Source organism: Rosa chinensis, chromosome 3 (assembly GCF_002994745.2).
Source record: "Rosa chinensis cultivar Old Blush chromosome 3, RchiOBHm-V2, whole genome shotgun sequence".
NCBI classification, from domain to species: Eukaryota; Viridiplantae; Streptophyta; class Magnoliopsida; order Rosales; family Rosaceae; genus Rosa; species Rosa chinensis.
Genome location: NC_037090.1, coordinates 37,709,355 through 37,733,531, shown reverse-complemented (window position 1 = coordinate 37,733,531; position 24,177 = coordinate 37,709,355). Strand labels below are relative to the sequence as shown.

Genomic DNA, 24,177 nt, shown 5'->3' with positions numbered 1-24,177 from the left:
CTTTTCAATGCTAATTAACCTAAGCGAAAGCACCTAGATCAATCCTATCAAACATGCATTCAAGCACTAGAAAGCTAGTTAATCATAACATGTTTAACGCATTACACATAGAGAAAGGTTATCAACTCAAGTGTACAACTTAGTTATGGAAAAGTCCACCTAATTGCAATCCTCTTCAATTAAATTCGATTCTTGTCCAGAACCTTTACTACTTTTGATTCAAGTTACACAAAGAAAAAAGTTGATTCATGTTCTTAAACCTAGCACCAATTACATGCAAATCCTATAAGTGTCGACCCAAATAAGATAAACATATAAAAATTTTCTGTAAAGCAAATTTAATCGAACAAACTCACATAAGCAACTTAGAATCTCAATTATAGAATTTGAAAACTTTATTTAAACATAGAAATTGGGCTTAAACTTTGCCCTAAACGTTATTGTTAACTAGAAACAAGTTCATACGAAATCAAACAAGGAAACCAAAAAGGTTACAAGGAAAAGGAACGAATTACACCGTGAGTGGAGATGGAGATGGAGAGCTAGATGGTTGGATCTTGAATCTTGGAAGCAAGCCTTCAAGGTGGATGATGGAGGATATGATCTTCATGGCTCATTCTTCTTCTCCATTTATTTCAATGTACCTATAAAATAAAAACTAAATTAAAAATGATTAAATAAAGGAAATAACTAAGAAAAATATGAGGAAATAATTATTAAAACGTCGCATAAAAATGCTCCTATCAATAATCAAGAGAACCGAGGGGGATTCCATCTTGGCATGTGCATGTTAGATTTGGTTACTTAGATTTGGCACAAAGGAGGTTAGGTGTGATGCCTTACAACCTATTTATCTCATTGATCAAAGTCTCTATTATATTTTGTATTTATTAGCTTAGTTTATTTTTGTGCAACTTAGTTTACTTTATAAATAATTAAAATAAACCAAGCAGATTCACCACTTTACCATTGTAAATATCATTATTGATAGTTTTGGCTTCCAAAGGGCCGAGACTATTAATTTGTAAAAAGATAGACTCACATGTGTTTTCTAGGTTTTATTTTCACGGTGATCTAGTTAGGGTAGAGTTACTCAATCCCTTGGGTACGATACTCTCACTTTCCCTTTACTAAAACTTGACCTCCTATACTTGGGAGTAGGAGATATCATATTTGCACATATTTTTCTACTCAATGATGTCCCTAACAAACTCAAAGAGCAAGAGCCCTTAACTCCCTAACCCAAGAGACCATTAAATTAAGATTTTCAATGGAACAAGGCGAACCCATACTATCCGATTCTCTATTAGGTCCATCTCTATCACAAAACATTTTTTTTAGGGATCTTGATCCAAAGCACCAAAATGAAGCAAAATTATCCCACTTACCCCAGTAACAAATTTTTATTCCTATTAACCCAATTTAAATTAAAATGACTATTCTGACCTCAACATAACTAAATAACTACTATCATGCCACACTCTCTCTCTCTCTCTCTCTCTCTCTCTCTCTCTCTCTCTCTCTCTCTCCCCCCAGCACGACGCCTGCACTGCTGCGCCATGGAGGCTCCAAACCCGTCAGCTCTATGGCGGCAAGTCAGCTTTTGGTGTGGAATTTAGGTCCTTGAGCTCTGACTCCATTTTTTTTTAGAAGGGAGCTCCGACTCCATTATTTTAATCCAATTAGGGAATGAGGTTTTATTTGCACAGTTTTCTCTTCTCTATCTCTCTTTTTCTTTTTCTTTTTTAATAAAATGAGGGCAGAAGGCCCAGAAAGAGAGAGAGAGAGAGAGAGAGAGAGAGAGAGAGAGAGAGAGAGAGAGAGAGAGAGAGAGAGAGAGAGAGAGAGAGAGAGAGAGAGAGTTTTATTTGGGGCTAATACACGTTTATTGCTCCTCAATAGACGTCTGATAAAAGTCTACTGGGGGGCAATAGACGTCTATTGGGGGGCAACAAATGTTTTGGATTGATGTAATCTCCTCCTTTTTTTCTTTAATTAAAGTTTTATTTGTCTAATTTTATGGAGATTAGTTTCCATTCTGGAGACATAAAGTTCTATTGGGGGGCAATACAGATTTATTTAGGGAGGCAATAAACCTCTCCGGCCCCATATGAGATCTACAACAACCTCTTTGAAAACTTCTGACGAGGTTTCATAAACCTCTATTGCCTCCTAATAGACGTCTATTTGGGGGCAATAAACATTTCCAGTGACCTATGAGATCTTCAACAATCTCTTTGAGGACCTCCAGCGAGGTTTTCGGAGAAGTCCGGTGGGTGGCAGCCGGTGATCGGAATCCGGCAAAAGTTGGTCGGAATCTGACGATAGGATTCCTACTATCGATGACCGAATTCCCGCGACCGATGATAGGAATCCGACGGCCGGTGACCTGTGATCGGAATCCGACGGCCGGTGATCGGGCTCCAGCGAAGTCTCCTATGGTTTCTCTCTCTTCCATTTTTTTTCTCTCTCTCTCTCTAAGTAACAAAAGGGTGAGGGTAAAATAGTCTAAAAAATAATAATAATAATAATAATAATAATAATAATAATAATAATGGGGTATTAGGGGAGATTTCCTTAGAGTGTTTTGGGGAAGGGATAATTAAAAAAACTTAATGGGGTAAGTGGGAAAAAAAATATCTAGAAATGGGGTAAATGGACAAAATCCTTTTTTTTAGCCATATATATGTCCAGGCCCCTAAGTTCGTCCCTAATTAGAGCCCCACCGCTGCAGACACACTGGTACCATCTCTTGTGGCTCAGGTCCATGTCTACTCCGCCTTCGACGCCTTACCATGCATGTTTGAATCCAGGTGATGCCTCCTCCGCCTCCTCACGTGGTGTCGGTCCATCATGGTCATTAGTTGCCGGTTCAGTACCATCATCATTAGTATTACGTTGCTGGATTTGCCGGAGACCAAGAGCAGCAGCCCTCAGAGGAACAACCTCAGGCGGATCATGCTGCTTCCTCCAAGACTCACCAGCTTTCCAATGAAGCTACTTCCAAGATTTTGAATCAGGTACGGTGGAGTATTATTTCAACGATCTGAACTTAGCTACAACTAATCATCTTATGAGGTTCAGAAACAAAGACCCTGAAGGATTTTTGCCAATATATGTTGTTTCATCTTTCAAGAAGATTAAGGCCCTCATAAATAGTCATTCCCAACTTGCAACTGTTCAGCTTTGGAGGAGAGGAACAGAAGAAGGACGAAATTACCCTTCAAAATTTGTCAGCTGGTAGCCTGTGTAACGGAGCTAACGGCTTCAGATGGTATTGTTGGGTCAGAGTCAGAACCTCAGGTACCATTCTAATATTTTTAAAACTTGAGATACAAAAGTTTAGAATTGACCAAAAGTTAGATACTGTACATATGATTTTTCCTTTAAATAATTAGTAGTTTTGTTCAAGTGTATAAACTTAGTTTCTCTCAAATAATTAGTGCGGTTTATCAGAAAATGGGATGTGCATATGCCGGTTTATCGGACTGTATGGTGTGACATTATTTTCAATGGAGAATAGTGAAAACATTAATGATACTATATGCATTCATTCCTTTCTTTTATCATTTGTGTTGTACGGGAAGAATAGGGTTATGAGCAGTAATTAGGGAAAATTTTGCTTAAAACAAAAGTATGTGGGGTCGTACGTATACTCCTCCTACACATAAGTAAGTGTAAACTGTGTGCTTCATATATTACTCCTTAATTAATCAACCAATAAAATCAAAAGGAACTTTTCAATCATAACTTGAATTGATTTAATTAAATTTCTCTAATTATCAATTCCATCACTTGCTTTCATTCTCGTTATGATAATGAATGATCAACGAGCTCAAATTAATTATTCTCTTGTGCTCTCTAATTATCTGTTAATTAGTCATAAGGTTTTGCTTCGTGCAGAAGACTAATTAAAGACAGAGAGGGAGACAGAGATACACCATAATCTTTAGTAGAAAAGCAGTTATTGTTATTAGTATTTCCAAAGTTCCAAACTCTAAAGTACTTCTTCACTAAAATTTGGAGCGGCGTCGTTTTGGATCCATCAAGACCACGCTTGAAACGCAAGCAACGGAGGGTCGATGAGGTGGAGCTATCTGATGAAGACGCCAGCACGTGTGCTACGCGTTTAGCCCTTATTTTGACACATGTACAGAGTTTGACAAAAGCTAACAAGCACCCGGAAAAATAAAAATGATTCAATTTGTGATAAAATTATTTGAAAGCAAAGGAAAATGAATTGAATATAATTGTTTTTTTATATCCTAACAGCCAGGCAGAGCCAAGTCCATATATAGAAGTCTTTGGGTGCTTGGATTTATTTATTTTTCTGTGTATATATATGTGGGTGGTGGAGCTAGCTAAGGTGTGTAGCTAGCTTGGCTTGTTTATCTGCTCAAGCATATAACACTGTTTGTCTCAAATCCTAGCTTGGCTTTGAGACAAGGGAAGAATTTTTGGTGCGCTAGCTGAGAGATTAGCTTGGTGGGGGAAGAAAGAAAGAGATAATGGGGAGGCAACCATGTTGTGATAAGGTTGGGTTGAAGAAGGGGCCTTGGACAGCCGAAGAGGACAAGAAGCTCATTAACTTCATCCTCACCAATGGCCAATGCTGTTGGAGAGCTGTACCTAAGCTTGCAGGTCTCATATTTATTCATATACTTGTGTTATGCCATGCACCACATTCTAGAGAGAGAGGGGTTTTTGAATTTTTTATTTTTCCTTTTCTTTCTTCAGGGGGAGAGGGGTGGCAGTACTTATACACGTTCACTATGTTTGAGTTTTATACGTCTGAAAACCTGGTGCTTGTTTTCAGAAACTGGGTTTGTTTTGTATCTTCTTTATTTTTCACAGAAAAATGAAACAGGGTGGCTCTGTTTTTTTTTTTTTTTCACTGTATTTTTTTTTTCTCTGGGAAAAGGAAGTGAGCTTAATAATTTGAAAAGATTAACCAGCAAAAGTTTTTTTCAGAATTGCAGCTGGAAATTTGTATGCCCAAATGAAGATAATATTAATCAGTTTATTGATTATAGTTCTGGCTGGTGGTTGTCATTGCAGGATTGTTAAGGTGTGGAAAAAGCTGCAGGCTGAGATGGACCAACTATCTCAGGCCAGACTTGAAGAGAGGTCTGTTATCTGAACATGAAGAGAAGATGGTCATTGATCTTCATGCCCAACTTGGAAACAGGTAAAAATTATTAGACATTTATTTCTTTATAATTGGGTAATAATAAGACCATGCTAAGCTGAAGTTCAGATATAATCTGTATGCACTTCACCTTCTGGGAAATGAGAGCTTGCTCACCAAGACCTATATAATTTTTCTTTTGACTTGTGATCAAATAAGCAACACTCCTGATTATGCAGTCTTTGTCCTTCTGCGCATTCTTTTTTCTGGTTTTTAATTTGTAGGACAGCTAGATATACTTGGACCCTTTCTGGGGGCCATAAAGTCTTTTTATTTTTTACCAAATCCAATTTTTTTATTTTATATTATTACTGATTTTTCATTATTTTCTTGTAGATGGTCTAAGATTGCTTCTCATCTCCCTGGAAGAACTGATAATGAGATCAAAAATCACTGGAATACCCACATCAAGAAGAAGCTGAAAAAAATGGGGATTGATCCTCTCACTCACAAACCACTTCCCATTGGCAATGAGATTGAAAACCAATCCCAACAAAAGCAACATGTACAAAATGATCAAGAGCAACAGCAGCAACAAGAAGAACAATCTTGTACAGCTACTGATGACACATTCGAAATTGACCAAATCAATGAGGGGGCCAAAGTCGAAGACAAAGTTGAATTTGTGACAATGGATCATGATGAACATGAGCTCTTGAATGGGTTCTGCATAGATGAAGTTCCACTTATTGAGCCGCATGAGATTCATCTTGTTCCTAATTGTGCTCCTTCTTCATCAACTTCATCTTCTTCATCTTGTTCAAATTCATCCTCCAACTTTCTCGAAGACTTGCAATATCTACCAGATTTTGGATGGCCAAATTGTGATTACAGCAGCAGCAACAACAACAACAACCACATCATTATCAACAATGACACCATGGGCTTGTGGGATGATGACTTCAGCAGTTGGGGCCAAGAATCCTGGGCATTTGGGGTTTTGTAAAAAGGGGAAAAAGAATTCCACTTTGATTATTTGTAATTTAATTGCTTGTTAATTACATTTCAAAGAGTATGAATAAATAAAGAATAGACAGAATACCAATTTGTTCTGCAACAAGCAAAATCCCATCCAGACTGGATGGAGTGAACGAGGAAAATCCTGGGCACTTGTGTTAGAAAATAAAAGAAAATCCGAGGCACTTGTGTTAGAAAATAAAAACAAGCTTGTATAGCACCTTTTAGTCTTTTACTACTTAGAATCTTGATCTTGGACCATTAATTAAGTACAGATGAGAAAGAGGTTGGATCGTGTCATTTGCTTTGAGAAGCTTTTTTGTCATATAAGAGTTCATTACTTACATGGGCAATTTCATGTGTGACATGAATCAATTAGTAAAGTCCATGTGTTGTAATTTTTATAGCTTATTAGAAAATTTTAGTTTTAGACTTAAAATTAGGGATGACAATGAGGCGGGTTGAGAATGAGGATCACAATACCATCCTCATCTCCGAGGTCATTCTCCACCCACATCTTCGTCCGAATCCCCAATAAAAATATATTGGGGATTCCCCGTCTCCATCCCCACTAGGGGCAAGGCCTCCAAACCGGCCCCAAATCCTCAACAAGAATTTAATACATAAAATAATTTTTTTTCTCATATTGTCTTTTTTATGATCTTAGGGTTTATATGATGCCTTCTATATTATAAAAGTGTAATCATTAAAGTAATATATATATATATATATATATATTTGTGATTTATATTATAAAAAATAAATTAATATATATAAATTATATATATGTATATATTATTATGGCAGGTTTGGAGATGGAGAGCACAATATCCTATTTGTCCTCAAATCCTCCTCCCATTGGAGGCAAGTATCTAATAAAACTCCGCCCTGCTTTGACAAAAGTCATTCCTACTTAAAACCATTATTTATTCACTATAAATAAAGAAAAGTTAAAAATAGCCGTCATACTGACCATAAGAATTTTTTTGAAAGATATATTGCTCGAGACCAAATTTCTTTTTTGTGTTTTGGTAATTTCATTATCTACGAGACGGAATGAGAGTAGCTTGTTACAGACTGGAAAATAATTGTGGTATTCCCGGCACTAGTAATGTAAGAAGGGTGACACGTACAGGATTGGTCAGAGCCAATGAACCCTGTTGGCCATGCCATGGCTTAGCACTATAACCTCCATACTCTCTCTCTCTCTCTCTCAATTAGGCTGGCTTTTATAATTTCGTGGGTCCACATCACACCAAAACCTCCCTCTCTTTCTATCAAGTTAGTTTCCCCTAATTACTAGGTTCAAGTTGAAGAGGAGAATGTTAAAGAGACGACACCACTTGTTCCCATATATTCTTCTTTTCTTCTCATTCTTGTATAATGCAGAATCCCTGTCATAGGAAACACCATACATGGAACAAAAGCCAGCCTTGAAAACCCTCGTACCTAGCGGCTGCTATTCACACTCTCAGTTGTCATCATCTATTATAATTGTACATGATAACAAATCAAAAGCCGGAATAAATTAGAATATATATTTACAAAACTTATATTGGCTAGTCTTTTTTTTTTTTTCACTTTCTTTTTTTGAAGAATATTGTATGTTCTGTTTTTTAGCCAACAAATCATGAAAGGTTCGTAGTAAGGTTTATATAGTGGTCAACCATTTAGATTATACATACTGGTAAACTTTGTTGCCTTATTTATTTGAAAAATGAAGTTTTACGAGCCTGCCTTGTTCAAGTGGGAAAGAAATTGTCTTTAAGTTACAAAGTCATTATCTCCTTTAATTTTGATTATTTCTTGTTTAATTACTTGACGCTTTCACTAAAGCTTTGAAAATATCAGATAGAACAAACTGTTTAAGGTGATTATTGTATATGGCTCAATTGAAAATGATGTATGAATAGGAATGTATTCCAAAGCCAACACAACAATTGCTAACGCAGTGTAAACCTCTCCACTGAGGAAACTTCACTGTGTGGCTTGTAACATAGCCAACACGAGAAAATAAATCCAATATGAATCAATAAGTTTACATAACTCAAGTAGTGATGTTCATAACAATCACATTCACTAGCAACACAGCTAACTTGATTTACAACTTATCTGACTTTCTTTACAATCAAAACAATTATCCAAACAAGTCAATCTTCCAATAATCCTTGGTATTCACGTCCCACTGATCTTGAGACTTAGATACGCAAATGAGCACAGTATGGTGGACTGGGTATCAAAGATCGAGCAGGCGGTGGTGCTGGGTCAATGGTCTGGGATCTCGCCGCTGCGATGCAGTAGGATCCGGATCTGGGATCCAAGTGGTCTTTGCAAACGGGTCCGGGTCTGGGATCTGGGTGGAGACTGGGCTTGGAGTACGGCCCATTATTTTGGTGGGTTGTTTATCAGCTGCTAGATTGGCTTGGGGCTCTTGTGCATTGGTATTAGATTCAAGACCCATGTCTTTGGTATTTGTTTGTGAAAGATCGTCTGCCAACATGGCCATGTTCTGACACCCTTGGCTGGCTTCGATCTTTAGGTGGGAGAGTGCCCTCATTCCAGCGCCAATTTGGTTTTGGTCAAGTTGTGCGTCGGGATTGCATGGGTAGTCAAACCACTGACTACTCATTTCACTACACGGCTTGCAATCCATAGTGTAAAATCAGCGTTGTGTTTCAGCGTTGCTACTCTTGCATTTTTAAGTTTTTGTATTTCACATGCAATTTTTGCATCTTTTCCTTTCGGTTTTATTTTCTTTTCTTTTTTATGCCTTTTGGCATCGTATCTTTGTAATCTTTCAATTTCAATAAATGGCTAACCTCCTTAGATTCAAAAAAAAAAGTTTAACCTATGCTCTTATATTATCACTCAAGTCCTTTTCTAATTAAAAAATTGGGGAAAATGGTTTGCGTCTCTTTTTGCTCTGTTAGGGTTTTACCTAGCCATCAAACTGAAGGTGCATGGGTTTGGGATTGCCGGGCTCTTGGGTCACCTTGTCCATCGTCACCTTTTCTTGATGGTATGGGTTGGCTTTGGCCTCCTCCTTTCTATCATTTTTCTGTCTGGCCAAGATGCTGTGGTTTGAGGCGACGGGGCTGTTGTGGAAGATGGTGGTGGATTGGTGCAGGTTGTCCGCTCTAGTGGCTTCTCCCTCTCGCTTAGGTCGGGGTCAGTTCTTGATTGGGGGGACATCGTCTGATGCTAGTTGTGATGCTTCGGTCGTAAGCAATACGAAGATTGTGTCTAGCGGTGATGCATCTGAGGCGGGTCTAGATCCATTGATCGTAGTTTTGGGTCCTGATGGTGGCTGTGAGCTTTCTAGCTCAGCTTTAGGTAAGGAGGACGGCGGGTATGTGGGCTTTGTCTTTGACGGCAGAATTGTGTTAGACCATGTTGCTAGTAAAGGTGGGGCTATAGGCATTGGCGGCGGTCCGTTAGCGTTGGCGTGGCCTGCATGTACCATTGGCAAAGGGACAGTGCTTGGTTTGGGGCTTCCTCTTGGGCCTGTTTGTCTTGGACTTGTCACTAAGCCTTGGACTTTTTTTTTTTTTTTGAATAATTTAATCTACCTTTTACTTGAACTCGAGGAAACCCCCTCTATGTAGGATGGTCTTGGGTTTGCCAAATAAGTTAGGGATTTTTTTTTCTTTTCTTTACCCTAACATTGTCTAGGTTCTTGTGACAAGGCCCGCCCCGGATTCCACCCTGAAATCTGAAGTGGCCATGCGGGACCCACTTTTAAATAAGGTTTACCAAAAATTTCGGCATAACCTCCCTTAAAAATGGACAACCCAAAAACTTGTGGAAAACAAATTTCACTTCCAAAAAAAAAATCCAACCAAATACTCCTGGAGCCACCTTGCTCCCATAATTCAACAACTCAAACTCAAAGATAATAATGGTATATCAAATATTTCAAGTCTAAGAAACTCCAAGATTTAAGATACCACAATTCACCAAAATTAGGTCGTAGACCTCAAATATAATTCATTACAAGTCTGGGTCACAAATCCCATAGTAATCAGAGCAATTCTAAGAATGTAAATTAACATAGGGTACAGTAGGTTAAACAGGTAACCTACGGAATGTGATGACGGAAGCGGATGCGGTCACTATGGCTCACTCCTGAACGCCGAGCAGCAATTCTGTAAACTGGGCATTTAAAACCAAAGGGCCCAGAGGAAAAGTAATTTAAAACACGTTAGCGTGAGTGGACAAAAATAAACAATTTTAAACAAAAGGAATTTTATACTTTCCCCAATTATTTCTCTATAAACTCCCGATGCATGCAATGTTTAAGGAAAACAAAACAAGAGAAGTTTTGTACAAGAAAAACCGACTAGCCCCGCTAGTCACAAACTAAATGAAAAGATTGAAACTCCGGTACTCATGAAAAAAAACCAGCCCCGCTGGTTAAACGGAAATCGAACTAGCCCCGCTAGTCAAAAATAGTAAAGTGAGTAGGGGAAGACGATAGCTATACAAGTGAGCCTCCCAGGCTCGGGTGATAGCCTCCCAGGCTAAAATACTCCCATTACTCTCGTAATATACCCTTATGCCACTAAGTGTAGCGATAGGATACTGGGCTTCAGAATTACCGTCACAGAGATAGTAACCAGCGCCACAAAGGCGGAGGGCTTCGGTGATCCCATCACCTCGCCACAAAGGCGGAAGATCAAAGCTAGCAATGCTAAGTCACCCAAAGTATGGCAAAAGAAAATCCGAAAACCACAGTAAAATCATAAATACATAAGACTTCCCCAACTCTCGCAAAAGAATCCCATGACGTGTCCCACACGCCAAGATAAACTCAAATTCAAAAAATAAATTAGAGAAAATAAGCATATTCCAATGACGTGACCCCGCACGCCATGAAAATCTTCAAATAATCAAATATCTAAAACCATTTCCAAAAATAACCATATGCTCGAGAAAGTAATACGATAAACAAATTATCATCTCAGAAACAAATAAATAAATGCATGCATCATTCTTTCAAAATAAAAGTCCACTCACAGTATGATCAATCCTGACGTCGCTCAGTATTTTCCTCGTACGAATACTCCTCTCGTCCTGTATGAATAGCACTCGTAAAAATATATTTACAGGACGGAAATTAACTTTACGAATATTAGAAATTGAAATTTAAAACGCCCCCTTTCAAACTCTAACTCCTTAATTCACATCGAAACCATCCGTAATTCTCCAATAATATTCATTCATCGATATATAAATTCTAAAGTGAATTCGAAAGAAAATAGGCAATCGAATTCACGTAAATCGATAATCAACAATTCATGCTCAATCGTAATTTCCTCCAATTTCCACCAAACTTCATGTATAAACTTCTACAATCATTAAAGGATTTATGGAACCAAAACGGTAATTAAAACGCAGCTCTACGCGCCACCCATAGTGGCCGCGCATGGGGCCCACGCGCCACAGGCAACCACCACCAATGGCCACCAAATTTTGGCAGCACCACCTACTCAACATACCCAATACTTACAACTACAACAAGTTCCAATTTGACCTTGAAGAGCTCCAATTCGGCTGGTGAAAAAATTTCCAGAAAATTCAAAACCCTAGGATCGAGTTTTGTTCGATTCTCCCTCCACACTTCAAATCGTGACTTGAGACTAGGGGGAAAATGATCCTTGACGAAAACCTCATCTTCAACGCCGGTTTGGTGGCCGGAGACGGCCGGAATCGCCGGAAATTGACCAAATTCCCAAACTGCTACTGTGAACTTCACTGCTCAAATCTGAGCTCCTCCGATTGAGCCACTGCAAAACACCACCACAGGAGTGACAAGGAGGAGGAGACGAGCTTGCCGGTGCCCGGATTCCGTCGTGGGTCTGCCGGAAAAGGGAGAAATCAGAGGAAGAAGAAATTGGTGAAAATGAGGAAGAGGTCGGGGGAGAGGAGAGAGAGAGTTACCGTGGGTTTCCGAAAATGGAAACCTACAGTGGTAACTTTCCATATATATATTTTTATTACCACGAACAGTAACTTCCACATTTTAAGCTATAACTTTCACATACGAACTCCGATTTAAGTGTACCACATGTCCACGGACTCGGTTTAACGTCCCCTACAACTTACATGAAGGAAATTTTCTCAAATTGTTAACCCATAAAAAGTCAACTTCTAGCAACCCCTTAATTGATAAAAAAAACTGAAATCAAAGACGGTAAAACGTATAATAATTCCTTTAGACTCAGAAAAAAGTAATTGGATACGAGGTGTAACATCTTGGTTCTTGGTCCTATTATATATCATAGTGATTTCATTTGGTTGCTTTAGGATAGCCTGCATCTCTTGATATGACGTGGCCATTTCAAGGGTAGGTCATGTTGTGTAATCACTTATATTGAACATATGAAAGGCTTGACGTCCTCCCAATCATATTGCAACTTGAACACCTATTGATGGAGATGTCTAATTTTTTTTTTCCTTATATTCAAATTTGAAGTAGTGTAAACTAGGAATTTTCTTAGGTGGGTGTTAGCCATACACTAATTTTTGTCAAATATTTTGGACTATTGGATTAGTAATATATCCAATGGTCCAAAATATTTAAAATTTGGTTACATGTTTGGCCCTTAGCCAATTAGCGTTTGACAATTGAGAATTACATTTTTTTGCTTTATTTTTTCTTTAAAAAAATATTGAATCTTTATTTAATTAAAAATATAAAATAAGTTTGCCAAAAAAAAATTATTGAATCTGTGTCATGTTGCTCAACTTTTTCTCTCGACCTGTACATTATAAATTGAGCCCGGGGTGCTCGACACTACTTTAGATTTAGGTTAAAGAAATGTCAAAACAACTTTTGGAGATGTCCAAATTTTGTATGGTTGAAACTTGAACGTGTATACCCAACTCAAAATTAATCGAAATAGATAGAAGAGCTGAAGATTTTATATATTACTTTGTAAGATTTAGATTTTCGATGCAAAACTCCACATATTGTAATTTATTGACAATGCTATTTTTTGGTTAATTTTACACAATATTCTCAAATTTCAATTTAGATATTCGTGGAAGATCACTTATTACAAAAGTAAAACAACATCCTTCAATTTAATCAATCAAGTATCTTATAAGCTTATAATATCATAAGGAATCTCAAAATCAAAATGATTAATTTGAATCGATAACTAACGTTTTCTAGAATGATCAAAGTCAAGGTTGTTCAAGCTTAGCTAGTTGCCATGCATGCAGTTGAATGGATATGTGTGGTTGCCCTCACTAAATGTCAACTCCTTTGAGGTATGAGTTCCTAGTCAACCTATCAATAGCTAGCAAAATTTCAACTCCGATATATATATATAATTGAGCATGTATTGAATCAAGACAAGTTAATCCTTATTGAAATGACCTGTACCTAATCAGATAGGGTTTAATTGGTTATATATCCAACAGTCTAAGACATTATATTTGGTTGATCCATCACATAGTAATTGCTTTCCCAATACTATGATACAATGCCATTGGTCAATACTTTTCAACTATGAACCCTGTGATTTTATATAACCAGGACTCAGCCGTTGGTCCAATATATGGTATAGTTTTCTAAATACTTTGATGATTGATTATGGCTCCAACCATTTTAAATTTCTGTTAAAAAGACAATAATTACAACTAACTGACAATGACAATAAGAACGAGTAAAATCGTTAAATCAAATGTATTTTAAAAATGAGCAGCAACAAACCACAATAATGCCCTAAACAATAGTTATCATGTAAACAACTATCTCTGAAGAAAAACAATAATTTCTGCTTTTCTGCGAACAAGAATAGAGAAGTATGAGATATGAGATTTGGGTTCCAGTGTTAACAGAACGTATCTTTGTACTACCTTTAAATTACTGTTGTATTAAAACTCAATATGTTAGCTCATTAATGTATATCTAAACTAAGTTGTTAATACAGCAACATGGTTTAGGAAAATGGCTAAATACTAGCTACTACCCTGTGTTTTAAGTCCAAAATCAATTCAATTCCTGAACTTCTAATTTCATCAAAAACAACCATGTACTTTTAATTTTGATCTAATAAGCCAAATCCGTTAGTCTTCCGTTAAGTGAGTCCAAGTTATGGTTAAGTTATTTGTTGAAAAATATTTTATTTGATAGATTTTTAATAGTGAGACTCACTCCTAAACTGACTATGCATGCTATTTCAACATCACATCATAAAACATAGGCCCCACATGAGTCACGTCAGCGAGTTAATTGGCTCATTTAACGTAAGACTAACGGATTAGACCTATTAGATCAAAATTAAAAGCATAGTGGTGTTTTTGATTAAATTAGAAGTTTAAGGACTGAATTGACTTTAGACCCAAACCACATGGTAGTAACTAGTATTTACCCCTTAGAAGAAAAAAAATGGTTTTTATGATGTTAACTGGATCAGTAGGAAACTTGATAATGAAATAGAACAATCCAAATGGCATGAACTATTCTTCTGCCAACTTCTTTTAAATACGCATATATGCAATCTTAAACCAAAGCTCAAAGTTGCCCTAAAGAAACTGACGCGTTCGTACACTAGAAAAAATAATTTAAAATGGTCCTGTTTAATGTATGAATATGCAGTACGTAGACCCTAAAAATAATAATGAAATACTGGTGTGTATATTCATATATCCAATTAATTATGTTCAGTGACTTTACTTGGCAATGAGTACAAGAGATTTTTGTTTGCTGTCAATGACAATGACAATGGTATGTCCAATCATATGACTTGATCAACATTTCTTCTCTTGACATAGAGCAAAAGTATGATAAGATTTTGCTATGTTATCCGTTCAGAACTATGTTTTTGAGTTATGTTATTCCTTGTTCATCTTTTAGGTCCTCAATGGTGTAATTCCTTGTACAATTTTAAGCAAAAGTATGATAATATTTTCTACTTGATCGTATGTTTGAATAAATATGTACCTTGTATAAGAAGAGTAAAACCCTCAAAAAAAAAAAATTGTATACGTATATGACCTGGTATTAGAGCTGAATCCTATGATTCTAAATTTTTTTTTTTTTTGAATAAAGGGCTGGTGCTGCCAGGGGCGGAGCCAGAAATTTAATCTAAGTGGGGCACTTAATTTATTTTTTTTGTTAAACTTATAATATTAAATAAAATTGTTTATCATTCTATTTTAGTTCATGAACACTTTTAACCACTTTTGTGGAAATTGAACTCCCCACAATTATACAAAGCTAATTGAATCAATAATACATGCATACAATAAAACTCTAGTTAGCTAACATGCAAAATAATTTACTTGCAGGAAAAAAGAAGAAACAATAAAGATAAAGAACTTGAGGATAGGTAGGTGACAATTGATAGTTGAGTGGTTGTGATATATATACAGAACCAAATACATATGTAGTTAGAAACCACAATTTGACTGGGGCACAGGACCCAGTAGGTCCTTACATAGCTCCGCCATTAGGTGCGGCTACCCTCAAGCCTTAATTAATGAAATTGTTGAATATAAAGGAGGGACATTAAGCCTAAACCCTTAATTACAATAAGCATCTAGAGAACGTCCTTCAAACCTGGTACTTTTTTTTCTTCATTAAAAGAAGAATAAGAAGAAAGAAATCAATTAGATATCATGTTACAAGCAAATGTCTATGCAAGAACTCTACATGACTTGGGGAAATAAAATACGTTATTACTTGTAATCGATCACTCCCATCATTCTATGGTCTCGAATGCCTTGATTATATGTAACAGTTTTTTTTGGTCTTGCGAAAAAGTAAACGGGTGATTAGAATAGCTGTCTTGAAACTAGTCCGCACACCTTTTTTTTTGGTCTGAAAACAAGTTCGTACACCTAGTCAAAGTACGTAGGAACAAAGACAGTGGTGTTCACTAAACAATTTATATTCAATAATCCTTAGATTTACATCCAATGATGGAAAACAAAATACCTCAACTTAATAATAAAAAATAAAATAAAATAATAAAAAGAACCTAATGTGAATTGGGATTAACCAAGATATACGGTAGCTTCTATGAAGTTCTTGTTGCGTCATTGACTTCAGGAAATTTAGACAACATTCAAACAATTATTCTATACTTTTAGTAAAGATTGCAATAAAAATTGTGAGTTTTACTTACCAAACTCATTCATAATTAAATTGAAATATGTATATCTCATTCTAGTTGGGAAGAAGGTTCTTTTTTGAGAATAGGGGAGAAGATTCTTTAGAAATGTGTTTAGTGAAAAAATAAAAATAAAACAAAAAAAAAACCTAAGCAGCATCTCTCTCTTAGCCCTAGAGCCGCAGGAGAGCACCAACACCTCCAAACATTTTCTGTTCGGCAGCGGCCATGGGTTGCGCCGCGTTGTCCCTGTGCTGGCTGCCGGATGGGTACTTCATTGCCTTGGGTTGAGGTCTGAAGAGAAGGGGTTTGGTTCGAGGTTTTTGGCAGGATAGTTGGTGACGAGTATTGAGCAGCATCTCTCGGCGTTTTGTGGTCGTTTTCCTATGCAGATCCAGTTGGGCGAGCTCATGGAGGACTTCCAGATCCAACGGTGGGTTTTGGAGCGTCTGGGTGGCGGTGCGGGCTTCATGGGGCTCCGGGTAGGGCGCTGCATCTGTGGAGGCTTGTGGGCTTGGGGCAACACAGGCTCGGGGTAGAGCTCGATCGACAACTCGTTTCTAGTGGGCGGCTTGTGGCGAGGCTGGTGGTGTTGGTTCGTGGTGGGGCTCATAGGCGGCGGATCAGCACCGGCACTGTACAGGTGGCTGAGGGCATGGAGGAGATGTGGTATGGCCTTAGGTCAACCTTATTTTGTTGGGCCTTGAGTTGGTCCTCTTTCTCTTAGGGCTGCCCTATTGGGCTTTCTATTTTAGGCTGGGGTTTTTTTAGCCCTAAGCCCATTCATATGTCTTTTAGTTTGTCTAAATTACAATAATTCCTTGTATTAGGAAACTAAGCACCAATGTGCACTCTTATGTATCTCTAGCGTCTCTGGAGCAGTACTAAAAGAGGGCCTCTACTACATCTACGTATTTGAATGTATAATGAGTGGGTCTATTTCTATGTACCACTGGTGGGTACTACTTCCAATGAGCTCAAGAATCCTTGTGATCTGTCTTGCATTAACTTTAATTTGATAGTTCTTAGAAATCATCAATGCAGAAACAACGAAAATGCAGAAAGTCATCTCAATCAATATAATATTTGTGATGTCTCTACCATAAATTTCATCAAAGATTTAATGCATAAAGCTTCCGAATTGTGGTCAAGAATGGAATTGAAATCACAGAAGCAGAGATTATGTCATCTCACTTCTAAATCCGAGAGCATGGAGTCACGAACATCCCAAAACTCTCTTCGAGTGAGACCCACAGCTTTATAGGATTTTCTTCATTCAGATACTCAAACTGAAGTGATTCATCCATTTAACGTATCATCAAAATGATAGCTTTGGAACAATTTTTCTTTAAAGTATCAGAAGCAGTTTTGGTCAGCACGTCGGTGGTGCGATCTTGGAACGCAGATAGGATCCCTTGGGCCTTAAGGTGATTTCAGACATCACAAACCCACTTGTGATATCCAATACCCGTTGCCTCCAATGGAGAAAAGTCAAGCTTACCCAAGTTGGACATCCTAAAAGGAAAACAAGAACATGGTTAGTTTCGGAGTTTAAAAGCTAACACGAAAACTATATGAATATTGTAGCGTAAATCGCTACCAAGAAATTCTATTTTCAAGAGATATTGGATTAGATTGAAATGATGATATATAATGGTCGATCGTAAAAATATTCTCAACAAGTCAATGCTCAGAGATAGCACGAACTCCCACAATTGGGCTCAATCTCACCTTGTAAGAAAGGTGGGAGGTAGAAAAATGGATATTAGAATCCCCGAGTACAAGAAAGGAGGAATTTAAATAAAATGAGCAAGTTTTAGAACAGGTTACCTTGAAAAGTCGCTTGCGAGGCTAACTTGCTTGGAGGTTAAGTGGAGACTGAGCCTAGCAAGGCTGACAAGTGCAGCACAGCTCTTGTAGACGGTGGAGTTGGCCAGGCTAATGTTGGCAAGCTGGTGTGCTGGCGAGGCTAGCAAGCTAAGTTGGGTGCTTCCTGGCGCGAAGGCATTGGCTAGCGAGGCTAACCGATATGGAGGGTCAGCGAGGCTAGCAGCGTGTTGGGCTTTCAGCGCAGAGCACTACTAGGCTAGCATTGGGCTAGGTGCTGCTAGGCTAATCCAGTGAGGCTAACCAAAAGGATTTTCATGATTTTCTAGGTTTTTGGCTATTGATTCAAAGTTATGGCTTCGTGCTGATAACATGTTTAAATAAAAGATAATTCGGGAGAATACTAAGAAACATTCATTGATAATAGGGGCATCTTTATATAGAGGATTACATGTACAATTTCTTGAACTACAAGTTATCCTAACCAAATATGGATTAAGAGATCTGAATATTCTATCTTATTACAACCAGAAGAAGTAATGATGTTTGAGCAAGGCACATACAAATTGGGTTTCCTTGAACACCCTTTTTAGAAATGATTTATTTGTTTCTTAGTTTTAATAAGAATAAAGTTCATTTTCTTATGAGTATACTATACTCTTTGAAAAAGGGTCGCTAAAATTTTCTCCATTACTGTGATTGCTACAGCCTTGGTCAACAAAACAAATTGATGTATTGTCAATTAATTGATTGCAAGGATTCGCTTGTTGTTGACGGCTGGTTTTAGCCAATTGTGATTTCCAAAATTGGTGTACGGTAGTAGACTGTAGACTCAAATGTATGAATATATATGCACAAAATATATGGATTTGTGGTGGATCATCGCAACTGTTTGAATGAAACAAGGTCGATCATGCGCATTACATAGATATTCTCAATCAACATCGATCACTCACAGATTCTTCAATTAATTTTGGTTCACACTCAAATTTCCAAGTCATAGAACGATAGAATGAACTTCACGACTTTAACTAGTCCTCTTTCCAAAGTGTCATATAAATGATTTGTACTATATCAAATATTAACCAAGTGTGTCATCTGAACTTGAAGAATCTGTGACTCCTGAGTCATAGAACCACAGTGACTAAACAATAGGAGTTTACATTAACGTTTCAGTTTTTTCTTTCGCTACAAGTAGCAAAACCAGCACGATGGAAATTGCAAGATATACTCCCAATTTTTTTAAAGGGATTGTGTTAATTGTATCTTTAATGGAGCGATAATATAAACCTCATCTCATACATGTCATAAAAAAATAAAAAATAAAAATCTTTATCTTAAATACACATATACTATCACTCCCAAGTCACAACACAAGTATATCTAAATATCTATTACGGGTAACCACTACAAGTGGTCTAGTGATTTTTGCCTAGTTGGGTGTACTCCCCAACTTAGGTTTGAACCTCGAAGCTGTCAATGTGCTGCAATCACATGCGCCGAAGGGGTTTATCTTGGACCTAGAAAGTCTTTAGGTTCCCCTTGACAAAATCAAAAAAAAAAAAAAAATCTATTACAGGTAAATATCAGTTATATATTAGTTTAATTACATCCTATAGAGAGCAATTGTTTGAAACGAGAAGCGATGGTTATTGGGGTTTGACGACACTACCATATAGAGGCAGTTGTGCCTCAGGGTGGGGAAATTTTTGCGATCCTATATGGACTACACTGTTGTTAATATGATAGTTTTAGACAAATTAGTGGTCGAATGGGGTGTCCAAAATATGATTTGCGAGACATGCCGATTTAAATTATGATAGAGTGATCATTTAAATTTACCACCTTAATGATTTAGCTTTTCATTTTGTTAAGTAGCAATGAGATTTGCTATTTTGATATTAGGAGAAAAAAAAAAAGTTGAAAATATGACACAATGATGACGAAGAGATGATGCATTGTATGTTTGGAGCAGAGCGGGAGGAGATGATAACATAGTCGAGATCAGTCGCATGGAATATCGCCACAACAAGTCGCTTTCTCAGTTCCTCCCGTCTCTCCCTGCGCCACTCAAATTGACGCGTCTGTATCTGAGATTCCTGCGCGTGGGGTACAAATCCGGAGGGTCATAATGCGGCTCTGACTTTGAACCAAAAAACCCAAAAAAGCTTGAAAACGCGGTTAGCGCCAGCACGTCAGTCCACTCGCCGACGACAAGTGCGTGCAGAAAATGACTCTTTGGTCGAGGCTTCTTCCTTCTCCCGGGTCCTCGTGTCGGTTTCAGAATCGGCTAGCTGGAGTAAACCCTAGCTAGCGCTAGTCAACCTCCTAAATGAAAAGTAGCACTCATCCAGTCTGAACTGATGAATATCTCTGCTGCTCCATCGAAGATATCCTTGTCACCAAACCACATCACGATCACTCAAACACCACTCATTGATCCAATTATTATTGGATCGGATATGCTAGTTTTATTATTACTTATTTGAATCATACATCATACCATGCAATAAATAACCTTACAGTTTATTAAGTTACGATAATGAACATACAGATTTTGGTCCAAAATGGTGGTGTTGATCAGAGCCGGCTTAGAGCAAGTGCAACATGAGCGACAGAACAGGGCCCCCAAATTTTGGGGCCCTACTTCAAGTTCTAAGAAACTTTAAGACATATAAAGAAGGCCCTCAACGCATAATCTAGTTGTTGTTCATATGGTACTTAACCTTTGTTTTTCCTCCTCTTTAGGAGTTCGATCCCCCCATTGCATGTCTATTGCTTCAATTTTTTTTTCTTTCCTTCTCCCCCTTACCGTTTTTTTTTTTCCTTCTCCCCCTCCCTTGCCATACTTTCCTGGTTTTATTTTTTGGTGGATACTGCAAGGCCCATACTGTATTTATCTTTGATAATTCAATTGTCATGTTGCTTCTTTTAATGAAATTTTTGTAACAAGCTTTAGACTGAATTTTTCTTTTCAAGAAGTGAAAAGGTAAGAGAAGGTAATATAAGATAAAAGATTTTTTTAATCTAAAAAATAATTTTGTATAATATTTTCTCTATATGACAAAAATTTTCAATGGCATATTCATACACGACCGCAAAAAGAGAGCCTCACTTTTTAATTTTGCACAGGGCCTCGAAAACTTTTGAGACGGCTCTGGTGTTGATGTTGTTTGCAGGACTATAATATGGGGATTTTGCGGTGGCAAAAGCCCTTTCACTAGTTGTGCGCTCGCACCATTACTCCCAAGTATGGTATAAAATGTCAATTTCTTTAACTAAAACTATACCCGAAATTCATGGCCAAACCATTTGACAGCCCCCAGATTGTTTATTCACGTTTGATCAGAAAAAAGAAAAAGAAAAAAGGTTGTTCATTCGAGGTACGCGGTGGATAAGGTATGATAACAAAAACAGAAAACAAATAGAGAGCAATCAAAATCAAAATAAACAGAAAATAAACAAGCTAAAAAGAGTATAAAGTGTCGGATAAAAAAATTGCACACGTAAAAAGGCTTCAACAATGATTGCCATGGACACATAGGAGTAGTGGAAGAGTGAATGGATTGCGTCATTGCGAAGAAAGCAACCAAGCTTGCTAAAGCCATTTGATTGTTTTTATTATAAATGAGGCAGATCGAAGTTGAAGTTGGCAGATTAGTTATTGTTTCTTTTTCGCATTCAGGAACAGAAAGGACATGATATATTTTATATAATCCATCTGTCAGCATTGATCGGGTTATAGCTAGCTTGAACGCCAAACTCAGTGCTTCGGATCAAAAGCTCCATGACTGGGGCGGTCGATAACAGAATGGAATCATAGGGGCGGTTTGCTCATGCACATGAGATTGGTGCATGTGTTTCCTTAGTGGATTTTGGGTCCCCAGCCCCTTGAAAAATGAAAAATGAATATCAATGATCCAATGAATGCTCATATATTGAGTACCTAATTTATACTTTCAAGCTCATTATGGGATGCTCTCATGCATCAATAGTACATGCCAAAACTGAATTCAGATCATCAATTAACCATTGTTAACATGACACTTGTCACTGAGCGATAGTGGAAAAGGTTCAAAGCTAATGTTGCATATATTATACCCCTACTTTTGCACTGAGTAGGATCTAACCAACCGACCACTATTAAGAAGATGATGCAATGCTTACTGATAATATATGTCAAACATTGATACTCTACCCGATCTGTATTAAGTAGGGAGTCATTCCAATGAAAACCACAAAAATGAAGATCTGTGTGAGACTCGCTTTTTTATTACATTTTCACAAATCAATTGTTAAATATTTAGATATTTAGATATTTTTGTGTAGATCATTTATGTAATTTTTCAACTAAATTGAAAATCATTAAGACATTCATAATCGTGATTTATCAGTTATGAATATGAACGGTTCATGTTTGACAGATTTGGTTTGTCCATTAATTTGATCTAGTTCGGTACCTTAACGATTAGTAATTTGGAAGAAAATTTTCATAATGATCTACTCATGCATACATATTAAACATCTAACGGTTGATTTACGGTAATGTAATCGAAAAATGGGTCTCCCAAACCATTAATAGAAATTCCTCAATTAGTCCTCATTTTAGTGGTCCTCATTAGAAGGGCTCCCTATTAAATATATCAACTCAAACTTTTTGGATCAAAGAGGTTTGTTGGGGTCGAGGATTTATATTATCTTCAGTTAATCATGGGGTTAACACCCCTCTATTTATGAATAATTATGATTTTTTCTGACTTGGAAAATTAGGGGCACAAGGAAATGCCCTCAACAATTACTGGCCCTGATAGTACGTAGATACTTCATCTTATGTATCATAGGTTAATGTTCTTGGTTTGGTATATTAATTAGTAATGGATAGTTGGATACCCATTTATTTATCCAAATTGTTAGAATTTCTAGGATTTGATGTGAGACTACTAGTATACACTAGCTTCAATAACGTTTTGGAGTGAGTCACATAATCAGAACAGTCAACATAGTATTGTAGATACATCACTTCGAGTTTGGTGGAAGAATTGGTTACTTTTCTAGCTTTCCTTTTCAAATATATTACCACTATATATGTAGACACAGACTCTTTCATTGTTAAGGTCACATTAATTAGTAGCTAGCTAGGGCAAAGCTTAGCGCGGTTGGTGGTCCTGTTGACTTTGATGTGCTGCTGGGTCTAAGATATATATTGCCATATTGAGGAGTGGAATAATAAATAAATGGAGTATATGCGCGCATTTGATGAGTATGTTCCAACACATCAGAAAATGAGAGGAGAGCAGACAAATATTACAGACCACACAAGTTCAGTTGGAAATGGCAAACTTGAGGTGTAAATCCACACAAGTTCGATCCCCGCTATCAATAATCTCTCATTTGGTAAGCAATCTAGAAAATGTCATGTATAATTCCATACCAATGGGTTGGGTTAGGACACTGGCCAGTTTCGTAAGTCCTGTTGGATTGAGGTCGTAGGTTTGCCCTGACCCTAGTAGTGTAGGGAAGACTCTCTCTTACTTAAACTTTTTGTAACCAAAATATATATATATATATATATATATATATATATATATATCAGATCCTATCTAGAGCGGAGCTCCGCTTTGAAAATTAACGTGTGAAGTTCGAGTTTTCGGTCACATTTCGGTCGCATATCCACATCTCGACCGTTCAGTTTTTAGGTACTAGTGTATAGATCGTCTCTGAAAATTTTCAGCGAAAATGATGATCGTTAAGGCATTGATAAGTTCCTTAAAGCTAGTACGGTTTAGGTTGACAGATTCAGTCCGTCCATTGATTTAAATGAGTTAGATGCCTTAATGATCATCAATTTGGCTGAAAATTTGCAGAGATGATCTATACAGTAGTACCTAAAAACTGAACGGTTGAGATGTGGATATGCGACCGAAAAGTGACTGAAAACTCGAACTTCACATGTTAATTTCAAAGCGGAGCTCCGCTCTGGATTGGATCTGTATATATATATATATATATATATATATATATATATATATATATATATATTACAGACGGCAGTATAGTCTGAAACACCCCATTCGCATTACT

The 24,177-nt window shown here is 37.2% G+C and overlaps 1 protein-coding gene across 1 annotated transcript; it reads left to right on the top strand.

Annotated features, from left to right (window-relative positions):
* Positions 1–4,308: 4,308 nt before the first annotated feature.
* LOC112191352 (transcription factor MYB20) lies at positions 4,309–6,227 on the top strand. Its single transcript, XM_024330666.2, has 3 exons — positions 4,309–4,641; positions 5,059–5,188; positions 5,525–6,227. The coding sequence occupies exons 1-3, from the start codon at positions 4,509–4,511 to the stop codon at positions 6,132–6,134; spliced, it is 873 nt and encodes a 290-aa protein (XP_024186434.1). The 5' UTR covers positions 4,309–4,508; the 3' UTR covers positions 6,135–6,227.
* The last annotated feature ends 17,950 nt before the right edge of the window (positions 6,228–24,177 follow it).